The 26,071-nt window shown below is 39.0% G+C and overlaps 2 protein-coding genes and 1 pseudogene across 9 annotated transcripts in view; 2 read left to right on the top strand and 1 right to left on the bottom strand.

Moving 5' to 3' along the window:
• The window catches only part of TET1 (tet methylcytosine dioxygenase 1), a 104,788-nt gene extending 94,185 nt beyond the window's left edge, over positions 1 to 10,603 (top strand). For 4 of the 5 annotated variants that reach the window (XM_059662537.1, XM_059662535.1, XM_059662539.1 and 1 more), the window contains one exon: positions 892 to 10,603. In XM_059662537.1, the coding sequence (XP_059518520.1) occupies positions 892 to 1,829 (938 nt within the window). In that variant the 3' untranslated portion in view covers positions 1,830 to 10,603. The remainder of the gene's footprint in view (positions 1 to 891) is intronic. The other variant, XM_059662536.1, reaches the window with a different exon arrangement.
• A 2,843-nt stretch (positions 10,604 to 13,446) lies between these two features.
• Positions 13,447 to 14,259, bottom strand: LOC132214526 (ferritin heavy chain-like; annotated as a pseudogene).
• Positions 14,260 to 19,893: 5,634 nt separating this feature from the next.
• The window catches only part of CCAR1 (cell division cycle and apoptosis regulator 1), a 68,640-nt gene continuing 62,462 nt past the window's right edge, over positions 19,894 to 26,071 (top strand). For 2 of the 4 annotated variants that reach the window (XM_059662527.1, XM_059662526.1), the window contains exons 1-2: positions 19,896 to 20,106; positions 21,182 to 21,304. In XM_059662527.1, coding sequence (XP_059518510.1) covers positions 21,232 to 21,304 — 73 coding nt within the window. In that variant the 5' untranslated portion in view covers positions 19,896 to 20,106; positions 21,182 to 21,231. Of the gene's footprint in view, positions 20,107 to 21,181; positions 21,305 to 26,071 lie in introns of all 4 variants that reach the window. The other 2 variants (XM_059662528.1, XM_059662529.1) reach the window with 2 other exon arrangements.

The following is a 26,071-nucleotide window of genomic DNA, read 5'->3' as shown; positions in this document are numbered from 1 at the left end:
CATAAGGAAATATCTAATTCCAGATATGGTTTGAAGCTTAAATCAACAGGATTTCTGATTAAATTTGGCATGTGTCCCCCAAAAAGTGTCACGGTTTACCCTGATGTTATTGGCCTGAAGAAACTGGAAGTGTTTAGAAACCAACCAACATGTAACGAGGAATGGGGAGAGGAGAACAGAACTGGAAAGGTAAACAGGAAGACCAGAAGCTCACTTCTGTCCGACTCTCGAGCCTCAGTGATGGAGTATGAACCAGGAGGTTACTGTTCGATTCCCAGTTCCGGCATATGCCTGGGTTTCGGCCTGAATCCCCAGCAGGGGCTGTGCTGGAGGCTGCTGACCAATGATTTTCTCTCATCATTGATGTTTCTATCTCTTTCCCTCCCTCTCTGAAATCAATCAATCAATCTTTCTCTCTCTCCCTCTCTCTCTCTCTCTCTCTCTCTCTCTATATATATATATATATATATATATATATATATATATATATATATATACATATATATACATATATATTTTTTTAAAGTACTCTTTAATAACAACAACTATAAAAAGCATTTTGTACTTATCTTCACATTTGGTGTCCTTTTCTCCGTTTAGGGAATAAAACTGAGACCTTGCAACCTGAAATAAAAAGTGAAACTGAGCCCTAGCTGGTTTGGCTCAGTGGATAGAGTATCGGCCTGCGGACTGAAGGGTCCCGGTTTGATTCGGGTCAAGGCCACATTACTGGGTTTCGGGCTCAATCCCCCGTAGGGAGCGTGCAGGAGGCAGCCGCTCAATATTTTTCCCTCATTGATGTTTCTATCTCTCTCTCCCTCTCCCTTCCTCTCTGAAATCAATTAAAAAAAAAAAAAAAAGGTGAAACTGAACCCAATTTTATCTTCAAAGGTTCGGACCACATTCAAATGTACTCACTGATCCCGTCCATTCCTCACCCAGTGAAAGAGGCACATTTATCCCAAGACTTCTCGGCCGCCAACACTGCTTCGACCTCAACATCTTTTAAGAACGATGCCTTGGTTTCGTGCGTGTTTCCAGAAAGAAGTAGCGATCCCGACTGCACGATGCCTTCTGGGAGACAGAGTGATGCTCATGCTGCTGCTGGGGAATGCGATGGAATCGCACAGCCTGGTGAAGTGAGTCCTCTTCCCACTTTGCCTACTCCCATGGCCGATTCCCTGGTTGGTTCTGAGCCTCCCGCGGGTCCATCTGAGCAGATCCCTTCTAATGAGCCAAACCAGCAGCCCCCACTCATCACCTCTGCTCCTGAACTTGCTTCCTCTCTGATGGAAGATGAGCAGCATTCGGAAGCAGATGAGCCTCCATCAGATGACCCCCTGTCAGATGACCCCCTGTCACCCACTGAGGCGAAATTGCCCCACATTGAAGAGTATTGGTCAGATAGTGAGCACATCTTTTTGGATGCCAGTGTTGGTGGGGTGGCCATAGCACCTGCTCATGGCTCTGTGTTAATTGAGTGTGCCCGGCGAGAGCTTCATGCTACAACTCCCGTCCAACACCCGAACAGGAACCATCCTACACGTCTCTCTCTTGTCTTCTACCAGCACAAAAACCTAAATAGGCCCCACCACGGCTTTGAAATAAACAAGATTAAGTACGAGGCTAAAGAACCTAAGAATAAGAAAATTAAGGTCTCAGAGCAGAGCGATCAGGCAGCTAATGAGGGTCCTGAGCTGTCCCCTGAAGCTAATGAATTGAACCAAATTCCTTCTCGCCAGGCATTAACATTAACCCATGACAATGTTGTCACCGTGGCCCCTTATGCTCTCACACACGTTGCAGGGCCCTATAACCATTGGGTATGAAGGCTGTTCTCCCCTTTTTAATGCCTTTGCTAGTGCTGTGTATTTTTCCAAGGTGCTGTTAAAGGAAAGTCATATTGTTGTTTACTAGATAGATCTTCATCTCACCCATGTGAAGGCTGAAGTAAAACAAGCAAATGCAGTAGGGTGGGTATTTCTTAACTGTGACTATATATTTTGACAATTGATAGAAGGTGCACATTTTAAGCAAAAATAAAAAGTTTTATAGTTTTAAATACATAAAGAAATGTTTTGGTTAGGTGTTAACCTTGAGAGAATCACTCAGTTTGGTGCTTTAAATAAGTCTGTTTACTATGAAATGAGTAATTTTTAGAGGCTTTTAACTGATAATGTGCTATGATGTAAAATCAAGATACACAGTGTTAACTCTACACAGCTCCTGGTGCTTAACCACATCGACACAGTTCATTATAAGCTGAATTATTATTTCATGGTGCCATTGTTTCAACATCTTCCAATCATTGCTAGAAAATAGGCATATTCCTTTGAAATAAACCAATGAAAAGTTTTCTCTCTTAAGGTGTCTCTCCTGTATAAAATAATTCATTATTATTGGTAATGGTTGGACGCTGTTCATAAATTGTAAATATATATTTTAAAAGCACTTTCTATTTTTAAAATTAACTTGAAATAGTATAGTATAAGAATCCAATTGTCTATTGTTTGTGCATATTTGCCTACAAGAGAAATCATTCTTGCTGTGTAGAGTTCCATCTTATTAACTGCAATATGTATTCATACATGTGTATGGTTTGTGTTTTTTAATGTGTTCTTTCTCATTCAAATATTAGCTACTTATATAAAATCAATCATGCAAAAATTGTTAATGATCTCAAATTGGAATTTGAAAGATTATCACCAACATTGATTAATATTTTCTTGGGAACTAAGTAAGTGTGAACGCTTATTGAGCAACATTGACCCCAATTTACTTTCACTGTAACTTTCTCAATATAATCCATCAAAAGGTGTTTCCGAAAGGAGATTTGACATAACAGGATTCAGAAGAGTCAAATGCTTCTAAAGTTTCAAGGTAATAAAATACAAAAATAAAGTAGTGAGAACCCTAACCATCCCAAATTGCCTTATTCTGAAAGTCATTCCAGTAGAGACTAAAATTTTAGTAGAAATATTTTGAAAACAAATTCCTTATTATTGCACATGCAAAACAAATAGTAGGAATGATATAAATAAGTTATTCCAAAGTAGTTTAAACACATTAGTTTTGGGGAAAATGATAACTCTTCTGAGGTAATTGCCTATGATCTAGGTAACAGGAAAATAGGCATTCTGTTTAGTTTTTAGTCCTCCTATTATTTCTTCTATTACATTTTCCGGTTCATAGCAAAACAAAAGAGATTGCCCAAAGCAAATTTTAGATCAAGAAGAAATTTCAATGAAATACTTGATTCTGTTAAAATGCAGAGGTGCTATAACATTCAAAGTCTCAGATTCCTCGGGAGTATGGAAAACCTAACGGTGCTTCTCCCCTGGAAATGCCACAGGAAGCCCATAACCGCTAACACTCACAATTCTGGTGCAAAAGCAAACAATTCCAGTAAGCTCTCTAAATAAAATTAATCATAAATTATTAAAATAATATATGGTGCAAAGTATCCGTTTCAAGCTTTTGACTAATCAAAGTAAAGGAATATGAAGGGATTGTAAATAGCAAAATGTCATTGATAGACTGTCTTGTACAAGTAGATTTCTGCTTTTGAATAGGTAAAATAGGGTAATTCATCAACTTGTTTTAGTATGTTGTGTGCCTTAGATTTCTGTTGTAAAACATGTATATTTTTGTGAGCCTCTGGTTTCTTATACATTTAAGTATATAAATAAGTGATTGTTTATTGTTTCAGCTGCTTAAATAAGATATTTACTAGTAGTAGACCATCAGGAATATACCCTTGTAATATTTTATTTTAGGCCTTTGCTCTCACTTCAAGTTATTTTCTCACCAGATTTAATGGATAAAACTTAAAGATCCTTTATCCATCCACCCATCTACCCATTCAACACTTATTGAATGTCTGCAAAATTTAAGTAATAGCTTTTGTTTTCTTTGAGTCACTACCCATGACAGTAAACTTGAAGAATTAAAATCCTAGAAGATACTCTAACACACATTTTTCCAAAAAAAAAAAAAAAGTAAGCACATTTCCTTCAAAACAGACCATTGTGATATCTGTACAGCAATCCAGATCAGTGGCACTAAGTGAAAGTAAGTTTCCTTAACAATAGAAACTTGAGGCACGTGTGTTGATTTAAGGGAGTATTGAGATTTTTGAAATTAGTTGCAGTTTACCAAAACAAGTACATGAAAATATCCAGTCTTAGCTAAAAATGTCTCCATTCAGTTATAATTAACACCTGCTGAACCCCATGATGGGAACCACACATGATTCCTGCGTTATTGAACTCTTTCATAAGTTTGCCATCCCATTGTATGCCCTGTAATTTTTTAAAAGCTCATGCTTAAATGTTCTGCAGCATTGTAATTGTATACTGGCCACACTGCTGTTAGAATGCTCTTTTTCATGAAGCAAGGAAATAAATTTATTTGAAATGACATTTTCACTCAGAAAACTGGTTATCTAATATTTCTATACTTCAATTATATTTTACTGTAATGGATCACTTTTGTTTTACCCTTTTTTTTCTTTTTTTGGGGGGGGGGGGAGAATCAATCTTCTGCCTTTGGGTTTTCAAACTTCTGCCTTTGTTCATGGTGTGATAATTGAATTCATTGATGCATGCCTCCCAAGTTAGCCCAACCTGTTCATAATATGTTACAAACTTAACTATGATGGGAGAATAACTCCTGTCTAGTGTAGAATCCTACAAAATATGCTGTCCTTCAAATCCTATTTCTAATGCCTCGTAGGCTATCATTGAAAACATTTTTTTCTTGTTAGCTTCATCTACATCCTCTTTCCAATTCATCCACAAAGTACCAAATATATCATGATGTAGACCTGTTTGAAATATATCAGCGATTTTCCACCATTGAACTACAAGAATTAAATTATACCTTTTTGTGGTGTGTTTTGTTTTTGTTTTTGTCAGATTGGCGAAAGATAATATATTTTTTGATGTGCTGCAGAATTTTAGTAATTAGTTTATTTGTGCCATAAGATAAAAAAGGTTGGAAATCGCTGAAATATGTTGTTATTATTATTATTATTATTATTATTATTGAAAGTGGAGCCTAACAGAATGTATAGCTGTAGGTTAATTTTTGCAACATATTAGCAAAGTGTTTGCATCTTAAATAACCTTCCAACATCTTTATGAAATCTGCATGTGGATGAAATAATTTCATTTGTTAAATATGGAATTTTACTATATTAGAACCATAAGCAATTTGCTTAAGACATAACCCCAATGCATACTTAATTGAATGCATACACTTGTAAATGAGATATTGACTTAATTCATATCAAGTATCCTACTTTCTAATGTTATTACTTCATAGATTCCTGCCCATTATCATTTATTTCACAATAGCATGTATGGAAAATAGCCTCAAACTATTTAAGTTTAGTCTTTTTAATACATATTGAAATCTTTTATCTGGGACAATGTTTTGACATTGCATGACAACTTCCACCGATAGCAGGCACAGCATTTCTTTTGAATATGACAAAGTAGCTGTATGTGACCTTTAATATATAGCTACTTTCTATTTCACAACTTTTTTGATGCATGGGAATCTTTTTGTCTAGTTTTAGTACAATGGTGAGTTTTTATACTTTGTAAGAATTAATGGCAAGAATTGTGACATAAGCTAATATAATAGTGGCACCTCACAGCCCTGGAAGACACCTTAGAAGTGATAGAATTCAATCACTGGAGCCCAGAGAGCAGATTTTAATGTCAGTGTGAAATTATTTTTGTAATTATAATTTAATGAATCAAATGAAGGTTAGGATGATTGTATGAAAATAAACATGATTTGATCGCCCATACGGTATTTTATCAATGGGAATTAACCTTATTTTTGTACAAGTTAAAAATAAAATGGCTTTGGGTTGGTTTTTTTCTGAGAGGTTCAGGGATAGAAGTGATATTGGGTCAAGATTTCTCTGCCTTCAGAGTCTCTTGGACCTTGATGGGAAATTTAGCTGACTTTTACCTATTAAGCTATCCTGTTAACACATCTTATAAAGTGTGGCAATAGTCTTGTCTGCTATTTCAATAAATATCAAGTACTTAACACAGTACAGGCTTTTATTCCCCCTGGAACAAGTGTTAGGCATTTATAAGAAGTTAAAAGATTGAATGGTTTAAATAATTGGGGGAAGTATATATTTCTATTGTATATACTATTTAACCATAGTTGTACATACACTCTAAGTATATGTCTTGCCTAGTTGGCCCCACAATTAAGTCCCAGCATAGGTTATTTTAATGTGGCTGTCTGCATATTAGAATACTGTCTTATTGTCCACAGCTACTAAACTTGCCCATAAGTGTATTGTACTTGTAACTTCAACGTCCATAGTATGGCACCCTTAACCAAGTGATAAAAATCAGTGCTCTGATTCCTAAGAGTCTGGATTTATCTAAATCAAATTATGCTCCATGTTGAGCTTTCGTCTAATAGGTTTAGGAAATGATGCCATCCATTGCTCTGGCATGCAATTCAGAAAGAATCAGTATGAACTTTATCAGAAGCTGAATATCTGTGTTTTCTTATCATGTAATGAGATTAACTGACATCTTTTGCTTTTCTCTTGTGTATAAAATAGGGACTAATTTCCTCTGTTAATTTGGGACATGGTGAAAATGGCTTGTATCCAGGACCTCACCCTTTTTGTCCACATTGAACTCTACAAACTTTAATTCTCGGCATTCTAGTATCTGAATGAGGTTTTCTTAGTCCCTGCTTCTTATGTGTACCCAATCAAATACCATTGTTTGTTTCAAAAGGCATGTGTCTTATTCCTTCAGGTAATCCAAAGGTGTTACTTACTTTCCCCTAATTTTCACTGCCTTGAGGGTCCCGCAATATGTTTCTCTTGTGGTAGTCTGCAGGTTTAGTATTTCTAGCTTTAAACGTCCAACACATTTTTCCTTAGTTGGCTTTCCTCCCTTCCCATCCTTACTGTGATATCTGTGATCCTGCCTGGGTCACAAGTTTCCCTCCAGTTTGTTCAGCCATTTGTCCCCTCAAGTAAAGCAAAGCAAAACTTAGTCTAAGGTAGGAACGTGATCAGATGTTAAACATATTAGCTGATTCTAACCCATCCCTGTTTCAGTGCAACTTTGGAAACTCTGGTTGTTCTAAAAAGATAAATTTCTGCCCCTATCTGCTGTTATGAAAGGCATTCTTTTTTTTTCCCCCCAACAGCTGTCTGAAACATTTGCATTTTGAGAGATAACGCTATTAGAAAGTAATTTGGTTTCTTCTCCAGTCGGCTGGATATAAACTTACAATCTGACCATAAACTCTGCCTGTTATTTTATTCTCTCACTTAACAATATAACAGTGTCAATAAGTGCACTTTAATTCTTTTTACACTTTTTATTCTTCCCTCTGATTTTCCCCTTTCTCTGTCCTGCATTCCCCAAGTTCCCTACACAAATACGCGTGGTTCATTTAAGAATAGCAGTGATCTTGCTCACTTGTCTTCCTGTCTTTTAAAATCATGTTTCTGGAATTCTTTATGTAATTGTACGAAAAGGAATCAAGAGCTTTTACTCGTTCTTTTAAGGGAAAATTCAGTTTTTAGGATTAGATATGATCACAAGACCACAGATTAGCATTGAGTGGTCTCTACCCCACCAATGTTTGACTCCAGACTCATTTATTAGTGTTTGATAAAAAGTTGTGCAAGCCCTGCTTGGTTTGGCTCAGTGGATAGAGTGTCGGCCTGCGGAATGAAGGGTTTGATTCTGGTCAAGCGCACACGCCCAGGTTGCAGCCTTGATCCCCAGTAGGTGGTGTGCAGGAGGCAGCCAATGATTCTCTCATCATTGATGTTTCTATCTCTCCCTTCCTCTCTGAAATCAATAAAAATACATTTTTAAAAGAGTTGTGCAAGAAGTTATATATTCTACCACTACTTCTATATGGCTTTCCTGTTTTTGTATAATGCATCATACTAATGGTCTGACTGGTGACTTTCTTAGTAACAGATCTGATCTATAGAAGACAATATTTTTTTTTTTTGCATGTTTTCCTCCTATACCTCAGCCCAATTTACTTCTTTGGAATTTGGTTGCTGGCAACAATAGAACCTATTCTATAATCTGGGTGAGAAAAGTTAAAAAGAGAACTGAAAGTAATTACTTTATTTAAAAAATTTTTTACTCCTTGAATTTGTTCAGGTAACATTGGTTAATAATTGAAGAGCTCTTAAACATGGGGAAAGTCAGTCATCAGAAGCTCTTTCAAGTTCCATGGAAGAAGTTAAGGGGCAGAAATGAGGGAGAATTGTGTTCCTATCAGCAACAGGCAAATTTACTCTCGGTGCTCAACACCAAGAAATGCTTTTAATGTTTCTTCTCCCCACTCCATACCAGTTTTCTCTGAAAAAATAAATCGCTCAAAATGAGGAACCAGCCCTAGCCGGTTATCTCAGTGGGTAGAGCATCGGCCTGTGTACTGAAGGGTTCTGGGTTGATTCCTTGTCAGGGCATCTGCCTGGGTTGCAGGCTCAGTTCCCAGTGGGTGGGGGGTCTTGCAGAACGCAGACAGTCAATGATTCTCAGCATTGATGTTTCTCTCTCTCCCTCCCTGAAATCGATGAAAATATATAACGGAAAATGAGGAACCATTTTGAAATCAAACATGATAGTAAGAAAAATTGTAATTAATATTGTGCTTTATATATAATGTTGTAGGATATCAAACTGCTTTATTATGTACTACTTTCTCTCCAGCACTGGGGATTGGACAGATAATGTTTCCAACTTACTAAAAGAAAACCTCGGAAAACTAGAAATTTCAACATCATTCACAGAGGGTTGTGATTTTTTATTTTATTTTATTTATTTTAAAAAATATATTTTTATTGATTTCAGAGATGAAGGAAGAGGAGAGAGATAGAAACATCAATGATGAGAGAGAATCATTGATCGGCTGCCTCCTGCATGCCCCCTACTGGGGCTTGAGCCCACAACCCGGTCACGTGTCCCTGATCGGAACCGAACCCGGGACCCTTCAGTTCACAGGCTAACACTCTATCCACTGAGCCAAACCAGCCAGGGCCGTGTGATTATCCTTTTTAGTTATTATTAATTGGCCTAAAGAGGTGAGCTAATATTTTTGGGAACTTTATCTTCGTCTCCACTTTGTCTTTAACTACCTGAAAATGCTTTTTTCAAAGCAGTGTTAGATGTCCATGGAGAATTTAAACAGGAGCCATCATTTTCTTCTAATTTCTTCAGTTTGGCCTGTCTTCTGTGGTAATACAGCATCAACTGTTTCTGCTCCTCGTTGTTAATATTAGGTCCTTGGGCTGGAGCTCCTTATTCCCTTCGCTGAATCTTGACTGCAATTTTGTGTGTGTGTGTGTGTGTTGTGTGCGTTTTCATTTCTGCCCATGTAGTCTGAAATCTTATTCTTCTTGACTCCTTGACAGCCCTCTACAGTTGTGCTTCTGACTCCTCAATGACCTTGCATCCTTCCTCAGTTCCCAACATCTTCCTTAGTTTCAAATCCCATCCAGATGGGATAGTGGGGCGCAGACTCATGGGACAAACAAGCATCACTGCCCCCTCTCAGCTGCCCAACAGTCTTTCACCATCCCCATGGTAGCACAGATGCTGTCTTCCTTTTGTTAATTAGATATTATTGTTTTGGCTTCTTGTAGTCTTATTTAAAACTTGGCTTCATTTTTTTTTTTTTTTTTTTTTGGAGCATGCCGTTTCTTCATCCAATAACGTTTAGTGCACCTCCCCTAGGTATACACTTTTTATCCCATTCATCCCTTAATTTCAATTCTTCAGTCTGGGGATCAGTCAGTCCTTGCATATTAGGAGGAAGAAATACTCCATGTTTTGCTCAGTCTTCCGTTTGTGAACAGATGTGCCGCACCTGGATGCACACATTGTAGACCAGGGTCACCTGCACAGAGCCCCTCCAGCTCCTTGCTCCTTTCACGCAGCAGAACCATGGTGGCCCGTGGGAGTCTGAGGGGACATCTCCATTATTTATTTAGCCAGCTATTTTCTTGTGCATACTTAAGGCCTCCCCAAATTCCCAAGACTTATGCATTAGGCCTTAGAATAAGTTTTGTTGTTCCCTGTAAAAACACTCTCATAAAGAAAGACCTTGTACTACAACATAGAGGGAAACCTAAGTAATAATTGTTTTAAAAACATTTTTTAAAAGGCTAAAGTCAACAACTCACAAAGTTGAATGTGTTCGTTATATTGAAGTGCAGGTCTCTTTTTCCCCCCATTTTTTTAAAAAATGTTTTTATTTGTTTCAGAAAGAGGAAGTGAGCGGGAGAGAGTAATAGGAACAATCATGAGAGATAATCAGTGATGGGCTGCCTCCTTCACGTCCCCCACTGGGAATCTAGCCTGCACCCGGTCCTGTGCCCTGACCTGGAATAGAAGTGTGACCTCTTGGTTCATGGGTCTACGCTCAACCTCTGCGCACACTGGCCGGGCCAAATGCATTTTTCTTGAAGGAATTTGCTAGACTCTTCTAGTTCTTAGGCCTCATGGTAAAATTGTAAGTTTGGCCCTAGCTGGTTTGGCTCAGTGGGTAGAGCGTCGGCCTACAGACTGAAGGGTCCCGGGTTGTGGGCTCTATCCTCAGAGAGGGGGGCATGTAGGAGGCAGCTGGTCAATGATTCTCTCTCATTGATGTTTTTAACTCTCCCTCTCCCTTCCTCTCTGAAATCAATAAAAATATATTTGAAATAAAATTAAATTTTCAAAAATGTAAGTTTGGCATCTCTAAGAGATAGTACTATCTCCCACTTATTTGAATTTGTTTTGTTTTGTTTTGTTACCCTTTGTTTCAAGCTATATACAATCTCTCAGTCAATGGTTAAACAATCCTTGCCCAGAGAGTTAAGTAAAATTAGATGTATTTGTAAAAATTTTGGTAAGCTCTTTATAGATACAAACAGGTAAGATATTTTTGCTATTTCATCAGTCATTATATGTTACTAATGGACAAAACAGGCCAAATTGTCCTAAATAGTCAAATTCCACTTTTGGTGACTCAGTTCAGTAACTGCCTATCTCAACAAATGCCTGTTTGCGATATTATAAGGTGGCTGACTACATGTGATTTACAAAAACAGCTCTTCAAAAACAAAAAATTATTTTTTATTGGGGTGTATGTCATTTTTATTTTATTTTATTTTTTTTACTTTTTAGGAAATTACAATGTGATAGGTGCTTCAAGAGAAATATTTTTTTAGAAATGATTTTATAGTAAAAATAAAGGGTAGCTTTTGCATTGTGACATGGGTGGATGGTCATCTTTGGGTAACTAAGGAATCATAAAGTGTTTCCAAAAGAGAAACATAATAAAACTACTCAAAAGAGAGAAATGCATTAATTTCTAGTTTCTTCATTTAGTCTTATGCTATATGGTGACCTCCCAGTAGATTGATGTGCATATCAATAACTTGGTTTCAAGGAATAGACTGAGTGCTTAACGTTAGTGGAAGTAAAATATTTACAGGTCTTTCACCATGGTGAAATAGAGTATTGCTGAATTCCCAAGAGAGAAATATCAATTTCTCAAGTTAATATTCCTGCCTGTAGATGACTTTTTCTCTTTGGAGTGTATTTACTATTTATTTTGTACCTTTAATTTTTTTTTTTTCCTTTGGGGGACTTATTTTTACCTCTTGCTGCCCTACTGTATTAAATATCCTATACAATGAAATAGTAAGAAAAAGATTTTAAAACTCTAAAATATCCTTTTTGTTGTTGTTGATCTTAACATATGGGGGAAGCAGTTTAAAGAAAAAGCACTTCATGTAGAAGGGAAAAATATAATCTTAATGATTTCAATTCAGGATCAAAATGTAGTGCTCTGCATACAAGGGAACATTTACTAGCAGTACTTGAAGACTTGTGAGTTGATATTGCATGTTACTTGAAAGATCGAATTAAGCTAAGTTTTGGTGCACAGCAGTTGTACATGATTTCATGTTTATGTAGCAAAAGGCATTGAAATGTACTAGTATTGAAACATACATGTAAAGATAGTTGTGGAAATTGTCTATTATATTTTCCTTGTGTCTCATTTATTTAGAGCATAAATTTTCTTTTTTTAAATTGTTCTAAAAGGCTAAATGAATACTGTAATTGAAATTATATTTTAAATCTTTGTCATGAGTTTTTTTTATAAAAAAGCTATTGCAAATTGTATCATTCCTGATTATACGGAACTTTGTGGGTGATTTTAAATAAATTTTATACTTCTATTTTGCACCTGGTAGTCTAATTTTTCTTTCCTCAACAAAAGAATATTTTTAAAATTTTAATATCCAATCAAATATCCACATATTTTTAATGACAAGGGACTATAAGAATTTTATATTTGAAGATGACCAAATGTATGGATTGTGTTCACAAAATCAAGATGGCTATGTATATGGAATCCTGATTATGTCCCAGAAACCTTGCATTTTATTTAATTCTTACAGTGATGATATTAAGTAAGGGCTCTTCGCAACCCCATTTTAGAACATAGATCAGTTCTAAATCTTAAGTTAGATGCACACCCCTACTGATTGGCAGAGCTGATAATTAACTTGGGTCTGGACTCACTCGCCTTCCCTTGGGTTTATCATTATTTTAATAAACTTAATCCTGAACACAGTATGCTAAAGTATTCATTAAAAATCTGAAGCAAAAAAAAAAAAATACATTGACAATAGGTTATTAGTGATATTACATTAACTATCGCAGAATAATAAGTTTAAATTCATCTAATTTGAAACCTGCCTCCCCTATTGTAGCATCCTGGTAGACCTCTTCATTCTATAACAGGAACAACTTTATCCCCTTGCCCTACCTCCCCCCAGGTTTAGGTTGGCAGCTACAGACTACATTTTCCACCTCTTTCCTGACTGGTTACAAGGAAGACATGACTTAGGTTGACCATACATACATGGGCATCACACTAGGGCATGGCAAAACAGCGAAACTAAAGGAACTTGGTCTTTTCCATGAGAAAAAAACATCCACCACCTAAGACAACTATCATATATTTTTAATAATCTCCTGGCCAAATAGCCAGTTCCTTCAATGTTCCTCTGGTGACATGGTTTTTGGACCCTTTACCTTCTTAATGCTCTTTTTTTAATGTCATGGATCATGACATTCCCCTGATTAAAACATTCCAATGACTTCTCACTGTACTTAATATGAAACCAAACTACTTACTTAGTCTGCAAAGCTTTTGGGGACCTGGCTTCTGCCAACCTATCCACTCTGTTGACCATGCTCCAGCTACCCTAAGCTTCTGTAGTTGCTTGAACAGGCCAAACCCTTGTCTGACCCAAAGCCGTTTGTACCTGCCCCCTGGTCCTACCTTTCGAACCTCATATGGCTAGCTCCTTACTATAGTTCTCGTATCAGCTCAAACATCGTATCATCTGGGGGGTGGGGTACCAAATTACTTTATTTGAAGGAATGTTACAAATGAAAGATGTGAGTGGATGATTTGGTACAAGTTATAGCAAAGGTAAACATAGCTCCAACATGCAGGTATTGCTTTGGTGACCAGGAAGTCAACCCCGTGGCTATGGGAAGGCTTAGCCCTCAGCACTGTCTCCCAGGGTGTGCTTGTCAAAAAGATACTCTACTGTGCCAGTTTCAGGGGGCCCCAACCAGCACAAGTAGATTATATGGTCACCCAATTCTTTGATGGGTTTCACCTGCTCATTCAGGTAGTGAGTCTCAGTGAAGTCACACAAATGAGGGTCATTTTTGTCAGTGGCCACTTGGTGCCAGTCCAGTAGTGACTGATTCACACCTTTTCCCAAGTCTAATGCACGCTCCATTGCATTCAGCCCATTCTCCCAGTTGTCATGGTCTGGCTTCTTGATATCCTGAAGGAAGATTCGGCCACCTCGTTGGGTCTGCAGCTTCATCAGTTTCTCAGCATGTTCCCTCTCCTCATGAGGTTGGCGAAGAAAATATTTGGCCAAGTTCTTCAAAGCCACATCATCACGGTCAAAGTAGTAAGACATGGACAGGCAGATATAGGAGACGTAGAGCTCCAAGTTGATCAGGCCTCTGAGTCCTGGTGGCGGTTCTGACCCACCTGCGAGGCGGACCTGGTCACCGTCATGGTGGGTGCTAAGGAGAGGCGGCTGGGCAGCACTGGAGTGATGGCGGGCCCTTGGGACTGGCGGAGGGCTCTGTGAGGAGGTTGGCAGGAGGCTAGATCTGGGCAGCTGGCAGGGATGGGTCAGCGCCAGGTTCCTTCAAGCACTGTTAAAGCATGAAACCATAGTGACTTTCCATGAAGACTGTCTCAAATGTCATGTCACTTTTAATACCTACAGACCGTTCAAGCACATTAATGTCCCATGATTTTATCACTCCTATTGAGCATTTTTATTGTGTCCAGCTTTTTACTATGATGAAGACTAAAATGCTGACTTAGCCCTAACTGGTTTGGCTCAGTGGATAGAGTGTCGGCCTGCGGACTGAAGGGTCCCAGGTTCAATTCCGGTCAAGGGCATGTACCTTGGTTGCAGGCACATCCCCAGGAGGGAGTGTGCAAGAGGCAGCTGATTGATGTTTCTCTCTCATCGATGTTTCTAACTCTCTCTATCTCTCTCCCTTCCTCTCTGTAAAAAATCAATAAAATATATTTAAAAAAAAATAAATAAAATAAAATGCTGACTTAAAGGAAATAAATCTTACTTTTAAAAAATTTAATAATTGCCCTGTCCGGTTTGGCTCAGTGGATAGAGCTTTGGCCTGCCCGGGTTGGAGGCTCCATCCCCAGTAGGGGGCATGCAAGAGGCAACTGATCCATGATTCTCTTTCATCATTGTTGTTTCTATCTCTCTCTTTCTCTCCCCTCTTCTCTCTGAATTCAATAAAAATATATAAAACAAAAATAAAATTAAAAAGAAAAAAATTTAATATTTAAGACATGTCATTTGGTACAAAATTCAAAAAGTACAGCCTGGCTGGTGTCGCTCAGTGATTCTCAATCCACAAACCCAGAGATCATAGTTCAATTCTAGATCAGGGCACATTACCAGGTTGTAGGACTGATCCCCAGTAAGGGGCGTTCAGGAGGCAACAGATCAATGATTCTCTATTGAAAGTATTACTTATGTCTCTTTTTCCCACCCCCACCTCCCTCATTCACCACCCTATTGTCTGTGTCCATGCATACAAGTTCTTTGGTTTAAATCTCCCACCCCTGCCTTCTCTCTGAGATTTGACAGTCTGTTCCATGCTTCTATGTCTCTGGATATATTTTGTTCAACAGTGTATTTTGTTCATTAGATTCCACATATAAGTGAGATCATATGATACTTGTCTTCCTCTGACTAGCATAATACTCTCCAGGTCCCTCCATGCTGTATCAAAGGGTAAGAGATCCTTTTTTATACCTGCATAGTATTCCATGGAGAAAATGTACCACAGCTTTTTTTCTTTTAATATATTTTATTGATTTTTAACAGAGAGGAAGGGAGAGGGATAGAGAGTTAGAAACATCGATGAGAGAGAAACATCGACCAGCTGCCTCCTGCACACCTCCTACTGGGGATGTGCCCACAACCAAGGTACGTGCCCTTGACCGGAATCGAGCCTAGAACCTTTCAGTCCACAGGCCGACGCTCTATCCACTGAACCAAACCAGTTTGGCTGTACCACAGCTTTTTTATCCAATCATCTACTGATGGGCACTTGGGCTGTTTCCAGATCTTAGCTATTGTAAATTGTGATGCTATGAACATAGGGGTGCATACATTCTTTCTGATTGGTGTATCTGGTCTCTTAGAATATATTCCTAGAAGTGGGATCACTGGGTCAAATGGCAGTTCTATATTTAATTTTTTGCGGAAACTCCATACTGTTTTATATAATGGCTGTACCAGTCTGCATTACCACCAGTGGTGTACTAAGACCCACTTTATTCCACATCCTCTCCAGCACTTGTTATTTGTTGATTTGTTAATGGTAGCCATTCTGACAGGTGTGAGGTGATACCTCATTGTAGTTTCAATTTGCATCTCTCTGATGATTAGTGACTTTGAGCATTTTTTCATATGTCTCTAGGCCATCTGTATGTCCACTTTGCAGAAGGGTTGCAGGTTTGATTCCCGTTCAAGGGCATGTACCTGTGTTGCAGGCTTGATCCTTGGCCCCATCGGGGCACACGTGGGGGCAACCAATCAATCTGTCTCTCTTATGTCAATCTTTCTCTCTCTTTCCCCTCTCCCTCCTTCCCTTCCACTCTTTCTAAGAATCAATGGGAAAAATATACTCCAGTGAGGATTAACAAAAATAAATACATAAATAAATAGAATTCATTTTCATAATTGAGCTACCAGCTGCTAAAGTGTGAATACATTTTTTGGGACTATATATATATATATATATATATATATATATATATTAACATTCTTTAAAAAATACTATCAAACCAAATCTAGTAGCATATAAAAATGATTACATATTGCTAGTGGCCCAGTGCACGGATTCATGCACATTGAAAAGAAATTAATCAGAATAAAGATTTATGCGGTAATTACATTACTGCAAAAAAGTACATCAAAATAGTATATATAATGTAGTATTATAAAATTAAAACACATGTGCAATTGGCTCCAGGAAGAGCTTTATATGTATCATGCATGCGCGAGTCAACGTTTATTTTTAAATTGCCAGTGTGCATCATATATACCAGCTGGTCGGCCGGACAGACGGTTGGTCACTTAGCCTTTTATATATAGAGATTACTAAGTGGGATTTATCTCAGGAATGCAAGGATGAATAAACACGCAAAACTCAATCAATGTAAAATTCCATTTCAATAAAATGAAGGAAAAATCCACATGACAATTTTAAATGATAAAAACATTTTGGCAAGCCCTAGCCAGTTTGGCTCAGTGAATAAAGTGTTGGCCTGCGGACTAAAGGGTCCCGGGTTTGATTCCGGTCAAGGGCATGTACCTTGGTTGCAGACACAACCCCAGTAAGGGGTGTGCAGGAGGCAGCTGATCGATGCTTCTCTCTCATCGATGTTTCTAACTCTCTATCCCTCTCCATTCCTCTCTGTAAAAAATCAATAAAATATATATTTTTTTAAAAACACACACACAAAAACAATTTGGCAATACCCAAACCCTTTCATGATGAAAACAGTCAATCAACTAGGAATATAAGAGAAAAATCCACAGTTAAAATCATACTTAATGGTGAAAGACTGAAGCTTTTTCCCTTTAAAATCAACAATAAAACAAGGATGTCTGAACTCACCACTCCTATTCAACATTAGACTGGAAGTGCTAGCTACAGCAATTAGAAAAAAAGAACTAAAAAGCATTCATATTGAAAAGAAAGAAGTAAAACTATCTCAATTCACAGATGATATATTTTATACATAGAAAATCCTAAAGAATTAGAGCTAATTATCTAATTCAACAAAGTTGCAAAAATATCAACAGAATAAAATCAATTGTATTCCTTTACACTAGTAATAATTAACCCAGAAATGATATTAAGAAAACAGTCCCAGGGAGGCAGGTAAGAAAGCAACCAAAGGACTGTATGCATGCATATAAGCCAGTGATGGCGAACCTTTTGAGCTCGGCGTGTCAGCATTTTGAAAAACCCTAACTTAATTCTGGTGCCATGTCACACAGAAATTTTTTGATATCTGCAACCATAGTAAAACAAAGACTTATATGTTTGATATTTATTTTATATATTTAAGTGCCATATATTTATTTTATATATTTAAATGCCAAGAAAAATCAACCAAAAAAATGAGTTCGCGTGTCACCTCTGACACGCGTGTCAGAGGTTCGCCATCACTGATATAAGCATAACCTATGGACACAGACAGTAGTGGGGGTGAGGGCATGTGTGTGGGGGGGAGGATGGCTGAGGAGAGGTCAATGGGGGGAAAAGGAGACATGTAATATTTTAAACAATAAAGAATTAAAAAAAGAAAAGAAAACTGTTCCATTTACAATACCATCAAAATGAATAAAATAGTGCCCTGGCTGATGTGACTCAGTTGGTTGAATGCGCCAGCTTGATTCATGGTCAAGGCACATGACCAGGTTTCTAGCTCAATCCCTGGTAAAAGCAGGCAACCAGTTGATGTTTCACTTTCACATTAATGTTTCTTTCTCTCTCCCTTTTTTACCTTCCCCTCTCTCTAAAATCAATTTCAAAAACCTTATTTTAAAAAAGAATAAAGTAGTTGGAAAATAAGTTTAACCAGTGCGGTACAAAATTTGAACTCTAAAATCTATAAAACATGTTCAAAGAAATGAAAGAAGAACGAAATAAATGGAAGAAATCTCACATTCATGGAATGGATACTTAATATTGTTAAGATGGCAATACTCCCCACATTGATCTACAGATTCAAAACAATCCCCACTAAAATTCCCACTGCCATTTTTGCAGAACTGGACAATCTGATCCTAAAATTCATATAGGATTGCAAGAAACCCTGAAAAGCCAAAACAATCTTGGCAGGGAAAAGTTGGAAGTCTTTCACTTCTCAAGGCTTTTACATAGCCACAGAAATTATAGAGTGTGGTGCTGTTGTAAGGACAGACATACATCAATGGAAGAGAATTTAGAGTCCAGAAATAAACCTATTTATATGTGGGCAATTGATTTTTGACAGAGATGCTAAAACCATCAAATTGGGAAAGATGAGACTTTTCAACAAATTGTTCTGGGACAACTGGATATCCACATGCAAAAGTGTGACTTGGCCTCAACTCACGCGATATACAAAAATTAATCTTAAATGGATAAGTGAGTCCAGTTGGTGTGGCTCAGTGGATTGAGTGTTTTCCCATGGACCACGAGGTCCTGGGTTAGATTCCCATTCAGGGTAGATGCCCAGGTTGTGGGTTTGATCCCCAGTATGGGCTGTGCAGGAGGCAGCCAATCCATGATTTCCCCTAATCATTGATGTTTCTCTCTCTCTCCCTCTCCCTTCCTGTCTGGAATATGTGTGTGTGTGTGTGTGTGTGTGTATTTTTTATATACATAAAAGCGTAAGCGACCATCTGTAGCTATGATGTGCATTTGACCACCAGGGGGCAGACGCTCCAGCGAGTAGGTTGGCTTGCTGCTGGGGTCCTGCTGATGGCTGATGGGGACTGGGGGAGCCCTGGAGCCTCTGGCGGTCCCAGTCACGCACCAGTGGGTCCCTCGGCCTGGACTGTGCCCTCTCCCAATCTGGGATCCCCCTCGGGGTATGCCCGCAGGCCAGGCCAAGGGACCCCGCCAGTGCATGAACCCCTGCACCAGGCCTCTAGTGTGTGTGTGTGTGTGTGTATTTTTTTAAATGGACGTGATGATGGTCGCACAGACAGTAGAGAGCAATCAAAGGACTGTATGCATATGAATATACTAAAAACCAGTGAACTGTACAATATGAAATATTTAAACAGTGAATTACATGTTAAGTGAATTTTATCTCAAATTATTAAAAGCTAGGGAGATGCCACAGGATACACCATTCTTCCAAGTACTTGAACTAGAAAAGAAAAAGGGGGCGGGGAGGAGAGAAAACCACAAAATGGCGGCGGGATCACGTGACTTCCCCGCCCTCAAACACCCCCCCCCTTACCCACCTCTCCCCCTCCCCCCTTCCCCCTCCCCATCCTTTGGAAAGCCTGTCCCACAGAGCTCGGTCCTGGACGCAGGTGGGCCATTATTGCTCATTGTTAGCGAAGCCGAGGTAACCTTCGTAGGCGCGCTCCGGTTCCAGCCGCGTAGGGGAGTGAGCGGGAGCGCGCACGCGCTCTGGTTCCAACCGCGTGTGGAGAGAGTGGGAGCGCGCACGCGCACTGCGTGCCGTCGGCGCCGCCCGGCGGAGAGATGGGTAGGAGGGAGAGGCGTGGAGGAAGAGGGGGAGTTGGCGCATGCGCTAGAGGCTGACGGGTTTGAAATGGCTTCGGTGTTAACCGGGACCCGATTCAGGTGAAGGTCTGGTCCTCTCGTGGGAAGCGGTGCCGGCGAAGCCCGGGTTCTCAGTCCCATCGGCCCGCGGAAGGGCCGGGAGCGCCCGTTTTGGTCGCACGGCGCCCGCAGGCTGACGACGGTAGGGTTCTCGTGAGGCTGGGGCGGGAGGGACGCGGTCCCTTTTGTGCGGGTCGGAGCAGGCCCCGCGCGGCCGGCCCTTCCCCCACCCAGGCTTTTCCCCGTGGCCCCGGAGAGGCCCCCCTGCGCCCCTCCGCCTCGGTCTGGTCCACGGGATGGCCGGCCTCCATCCCTCGCGCTCGAGCCGTGGCGGTTTTAGCGCCTGGTCTGGGGGCCGGGGCGTTGGGACCCCTCGGGGCGCCGTGGTTGGGGGGAGATGAAGCCTTTCTTCGGGCGGCCCAGGGATGCGGGGGACCGGGGCTCTCTGTTCCTCCGCGGGTCCTTCGCCCGTCTCCCGGGACGCAGGGTTCCGCCTTCCCTGGTCTGAAGCCCGCGGGGAGCTGGAGCCGGGGAGGAAGATGGATGGCAGAGCTCTGGCTCCTGCGAGTCGCGGGAGGAGGCGGAGAGGGTGCGCGGGCTGCGATCTGCGCCTTTTCTGGCTTGTATTTTTTGGGGGGGGGGCGGGGGGATCTTCGCGATGCTTCTGTAAAGGGCATCCGTTATTTCAACTGTCCTTTCCCTCGAGGGAGGGGAGAGAACAGGGTTCCCTAATTTACCTATTGGAGAAAGCGTGGAGATGTTCGTTATTTAAATTCTATTCTTGGATACTTTTCCTCGGTGCCTTCCCAATTTCCGTTATTGGTATCACCCCTTTGAACCCCCGACTCCTTGGCCAAAGGAAGCATGCAGGCTCTACTGTATTTATTTCCTTTGAACATAAAGCTGTGCGCTTCTTGCTGGTAAGGACCGGGGAGAGAGCGGCAGATGGCCTTGTGTTTCAATGTGACAGTTTGTAGCCGCAGCAAGAAGCGCCTTTCTTGTAAGTCTGCCCCTGATGCCATGGGTCGAGGTTGGATACTTTTGATGAACTACCTTGATGTGAACATTTTTTTTTTTTTTTTTGCCGCATATCGGACCTGCACCTGCCCCTTGTTGTTTGTGCGTGGAACCGTGAGGATGCCCTTGACAAAGTCAACATTTTTTGTGTGATCCTTGTCGTTTGGTTGAACTTGAAAATGTGGATCCTTTCTTAACAGATCGCTGCTATCGAAGGCAAGCGGGCGAAGGTTTCCCCCCGGCTCTCGTCATGGCTCAGTTTGGAGGACAGAAGAATCCGCCATGGGCCACTCAGTTCACAGCCACTGCGGTGTCTCAGCCAGGTCAGCCTCCTGCACACAGGCGCTGGGAACGCGGGCGGGGGTGAGAAGGGGTGGGCAGCATGGTGTAACTGAGTCAGGCCCCGCATAACACTGCAATGTGTGTGCAAATGAGGTCTCTTTTAATTTTGTCTGTGAAGTTCTTAAAAAATTCATGCGGTTAACTCGCAAAAACACACACACACACACACACACAAAAACTCACACACCAGAAACCTGTTTCACACATCAGTTTGGAAGTTTTATAGTTTTAAAAACTTTAAGTTGATTGACCTAATTGCTTTAGTTATGTCAGAGGTTAGCAGCCACTCATTCATTAGAGGTTACCAGAATCATTTGGCATGTTAAGGTGTCAGAAGCATGCAGGCTCAGAAGTACTCAGAAGTCATACAGTTAACCTTTGAACAAGGGGGATGGTTAGGAGTATGGAACCATCCTAGGAAATTTACTGTTTCCTGTACTACTTTTGACTCCCCCAAAACTTAAACTTTACTAATAGTAGTAGCCTGCTGTTACTGATAACACCAACAGTTGATCAACACATTTTGTATTTACGTGTATTACATATAATACTTCTTGCATTAAAGTAAGCTAGAGAAAAGAAAATGTTATTGAGAGTATAAGAAGTATAAGAGAAAATACACTTACAGTATTGTACATATTTATTGAAAAAAATCCATGTATAAGTGGCTGCAGTGTGCTGAGGGTTCAACTTTAGTTCTTTTTAATAGTTTTGTTATTTTTTTTATTTATTGTCTAAAATTTTACAGATGTCTCCTTTTGACCAGTTTGACACCCCCCCCCCGCCCCCGCCAGCCATTCCTACCGGGCAAGCTCCCACTGCCCCAGTGTCTGTGTCCATTGGTTATGCTAATATACATACATATAAGTCCTTTGGTTGCTCTCTAACCCCCCCAACTGTACTTTTTTAAAAAGTATATGTTTTTATTGATTTTTAGAGAGAGGGATAGAGAGAGAAATATCAGTGAGAGAGAGGAACATCATTGATTGGCTGCCTCCTGCACGCCTCCTACTGGAAACCCTGTACTTGAAAATAAATGAAAAATTCATACTTTATGAATACATGACTGGTTTTTAGTTGTTTGAATTGAAAGTAAAAAAACCAACTTGAAAGAATTTAGCAAGCAAAAAAAATGTATAAAAGGAGCAAATGAATATTTACATGTTCAAAATAATGTCATTGAAAATTTTGTTTCAATAAGGTTCTTCCTGTTGCTCTTAGGAAGAATTTTTTTACTATTTCTTGACTTGTGGTTTGAATTTTAAATAAGATTCTACATAATGAAAACTTGAGTTTCTTTGAGTATCCAGAAAAGTTGCAGCTTATTCTGTTAATTTGAATATATTTTTATTTATGATATATCTGATAATTAAATCAGGTCAGTCAGCTTAACATTTGAAAAACTATAAAACTTCCAAGCTGCTTGTTCTTTGCTGCATTTTACTTAAAAATATTTATTTTGTAATTTGAGGACAATTACAGAGACACTGATCTTCTAATTTGGGTATTCTAAAATTTGATAGACATGGCTAGTTATGTGGGTGACCTTTCTCCTTAAAGGAATGGGTACTTTAAGGGTTTTTATTTTAATTACCCTTGATTTGAGGGGAATAAATGATCAATAGTTACTTCTGTGGGCAACTGAAAATAATATGAAATATAGTTATAAATTATATTTCAGATTCAAGTATTTCTCCTCTATGTTAGATAATAGTATTGACTTAGTTTTCATGAAATAGGACCTATTAGCAACTACTGTGTGTCCAGAAGCAAGTACTGTGTACTGATATTTTGGTAAACTGAGCATGTTTTTACCTTACTTTTTCTACATGTGATTTGTTTTAAATTCATATCTGTATTATTTAAGTATAGTAGCTGTTATGGTGGAATTCTACTGTCTGTAGTTCTTAACATTTGTATTGTAATTACCTAAACGTATATTATTGTCTTTTATTTTTATTTTAAGACTGAACAAAGGAGACACCAAAGGGTTCATATGTAAATAATGGGATTTGTGTAAGCATACCTTGTATTTGTGCTGTAGGAAATTATTTATGGATTTTTTTTGTCCCCCTCCCACCCCCTCCAGCCTGCCCCATTGTCTGTGTTCATGGGCCATGCATATATGCATACAAGGTCCTTGGTTGATTCCACCCCGCCATTCCACCTCCACCCCACCTACGGAGTTTCCACATTCTGTTCCATGCTTTCGTGTCTCTGTTTCCACTCCGTTCATCAGTTTATTTTGTACCTTAGATTCCACATACGAGTGAGATCATGTGATATTTGTCTTTCTCTGACTGACTTATTTCACTTAGCATGATACTCTCCAGGTCCCTCTATGCTATCTAAAAGGATAAGAGATTCTTCTTTTTTACTACCACACAGTATTCCATAATATAATAAGAATTTGTCCATTTCATCCACATTGTCCAGCTTGTTGGCATATAGTAGTTCATAGTATTTCCTTACAATTCTTTGTATTTCTGTGGTGTCAGTGGTTACTTCTCCACTTTCATTTCTGATTTTATTTATTTGAGTCCTCTCTCTTTGTTTCTTGATAAGTCTGGCTAACAGTTCATCAATTTTTTTTATCCTTTCAAAAAACAAGGTCTTGGTTTCATTGATTTTTTTTTGGTATTGTTTTTTTAGCCCCTATCATTTATTTCTGCTCTAATCTTTATTTCCTTCCTTCTACATACTCTGGGCTTTTCTTGTTGTTCTCTTTCTAGTTCTTTAAGTTGTAGGGTTACATAGTTTATTGTTGCTTTTTCTTGTGTGTTTTTTTGAGGTAGGCCTGTAGTGCTATGAACTTCCCTCTCAGAACTGCTTTTGCTGTGTCCCAGAGATTTTGGGTTGTTGTGTTTTCATTTGTTTCCATGAAGTTTTTTATTTCTTTCTTGATTTCATTGGTAACCCATTTATTGTTTCACAATGGAATGAAATTAGAAATCAACTGCAGTAAAAACAACCAAAAACATTCAAACACATGGAGGCTCTTTTGGGTTTAAATAGTCTGTTTATTCAGTATATAATAGCTACTAGTATGTAATAACATGAACATTTCAGTCATGTGAAACTGATTTTACATTTTAGAAAATAATGTGTTTTACATTTGTCCTTGAACATTTAACAAAACAGCTCTTAAATTTACATATTTACCTAGTAGCCTGTGGTCATTTAGGGCTCATTTCATAAGTTTGTAGAAGTATTGATATATAATGATAAGCATATTTGTTTCAGGTGGGTCATGAGACCTTCAACAATCATACTGAATCAGATAAATGAACAGACTTTCCAATATGGATAATTGGAAAAGTTCTCTTGCTGAAAAGTGTTTAGCCACTTATATAGACAGAAAGATTAAATCAGAGGTTAATAACTTTGTGCTTTGCAAATTACAGAATTATCTTGAGAATTTGATTATAATAAGAAGACTAAAGAAAGCTATATACAAATATGCAAGGATAATTTCTCAGATATACACAAGAGTGAGGCCAGAACACCTAGAAAAGCTGTAGGAAAAAAATAGACTTTCTGGCTCTGAGCCCTTTTTCTGTGGCAATTATCAGTACTTTTCAAAGTTGTGGAAATTGGTACCAGCAGAGTGCAACAGAGCAGATCTAAGGTCAGAGCTCAGGTGGGTGAAGGAGGTGCTTATAATTTTAAATAATAATAACATTTCCTAGAATCTTTCCCTGTTTTGTGTTTACATGAGAATTTTGCTTCTGTTATCCTAGAACAGTGGTTCTTAACCTTTTTTGAAAGTCTGATGAAAACGAATTTCTGATCTGAAATTTTGCATGCAAGTTCAGAAGGTTAACAGGATACACTAGTTAGAATCTGTGCTTTAGATTTCAGTACCTTTTTCTCTATTTTCATTGCAATTAACCTCATTTTGAATGGACATTGGTGTTAAGATGTTCCTCACTTCTTTCTGTTTAAATACATTTAGTTAGTCCTGGTTTCTTCTTTCTGCCCATCTATGATATCTGACTTACCTTAAATGTAAAAGAGGAAAGATTAATGGGGTAGTCTGCCAATGTTGCTCAGTGGTTGAGCATCAATCTTTGAATCAGGAGGCCATGGTTCAATTCCCGGATGTGGGCTCTATCCCCACTTTGGAGTGTGCAAGAGGTTGCTGACCAATGATTCTCATTATGGATGTTTCTATCTTTCTCTTTGTCTCCCTTCCTCTCTTTGAGATCAATAAAATATATGTATTTTTATTTTTTTAAAATATATTTTATTGATTTTTTACGGAGAGGAACGGAGAGGGATAGAAAGAAACATTGATGAGAGAGAAACATCGATCAGCTGCCTCCTGCACACGCCCCACTGGGGATGTGCCCACAACCAAGGTACATGCCCTTGAATGGAATCGAACCTGGGACCCTTGAGTCTGCAGGCCAACGCTCTATCCACTGAGCCAAACCAGTTAGGGCAAAATATATGTATTTTTAAAGATTAATATGGTAAGGATTTAATACTATGTATATAGGATATTTAGAAGGTTTCCCCCCCACCTTAGGATCTCCTTTTTTTCCCCTCCTTTTTAAATTGTGAACAGTGTGTTTGTAGGGAATAATTTGTAATTTCCCGGAATCCCAAACATGATTTCTGGGACTTGCTTGTTTTCTGTTTTTGCCTTCATTTTTGGTTTGTTTCATTTTTATTTATTTATTTTTTATTTTTTAATATTTATATTGATTTCAGAGAGGAAGGGAGAAAGTGAGAGATAGAAACAT

This window comes from Myotis daubentonii, chromosome 13, assembly GCF_963259705.1.
Source record: "Myotis daubentonii chromosome 13, mMyoDau2.1, whole genome shotgun sequence".
NCBI lineage: Eukaryota > Metazoa > Chordata > Mammalia > Chiroptera > Vespertilionidae > Myotis > Myotis daubentonii.
This window is presented reverse-complemented; position numbering and strand designations above follow the sequence as displayed.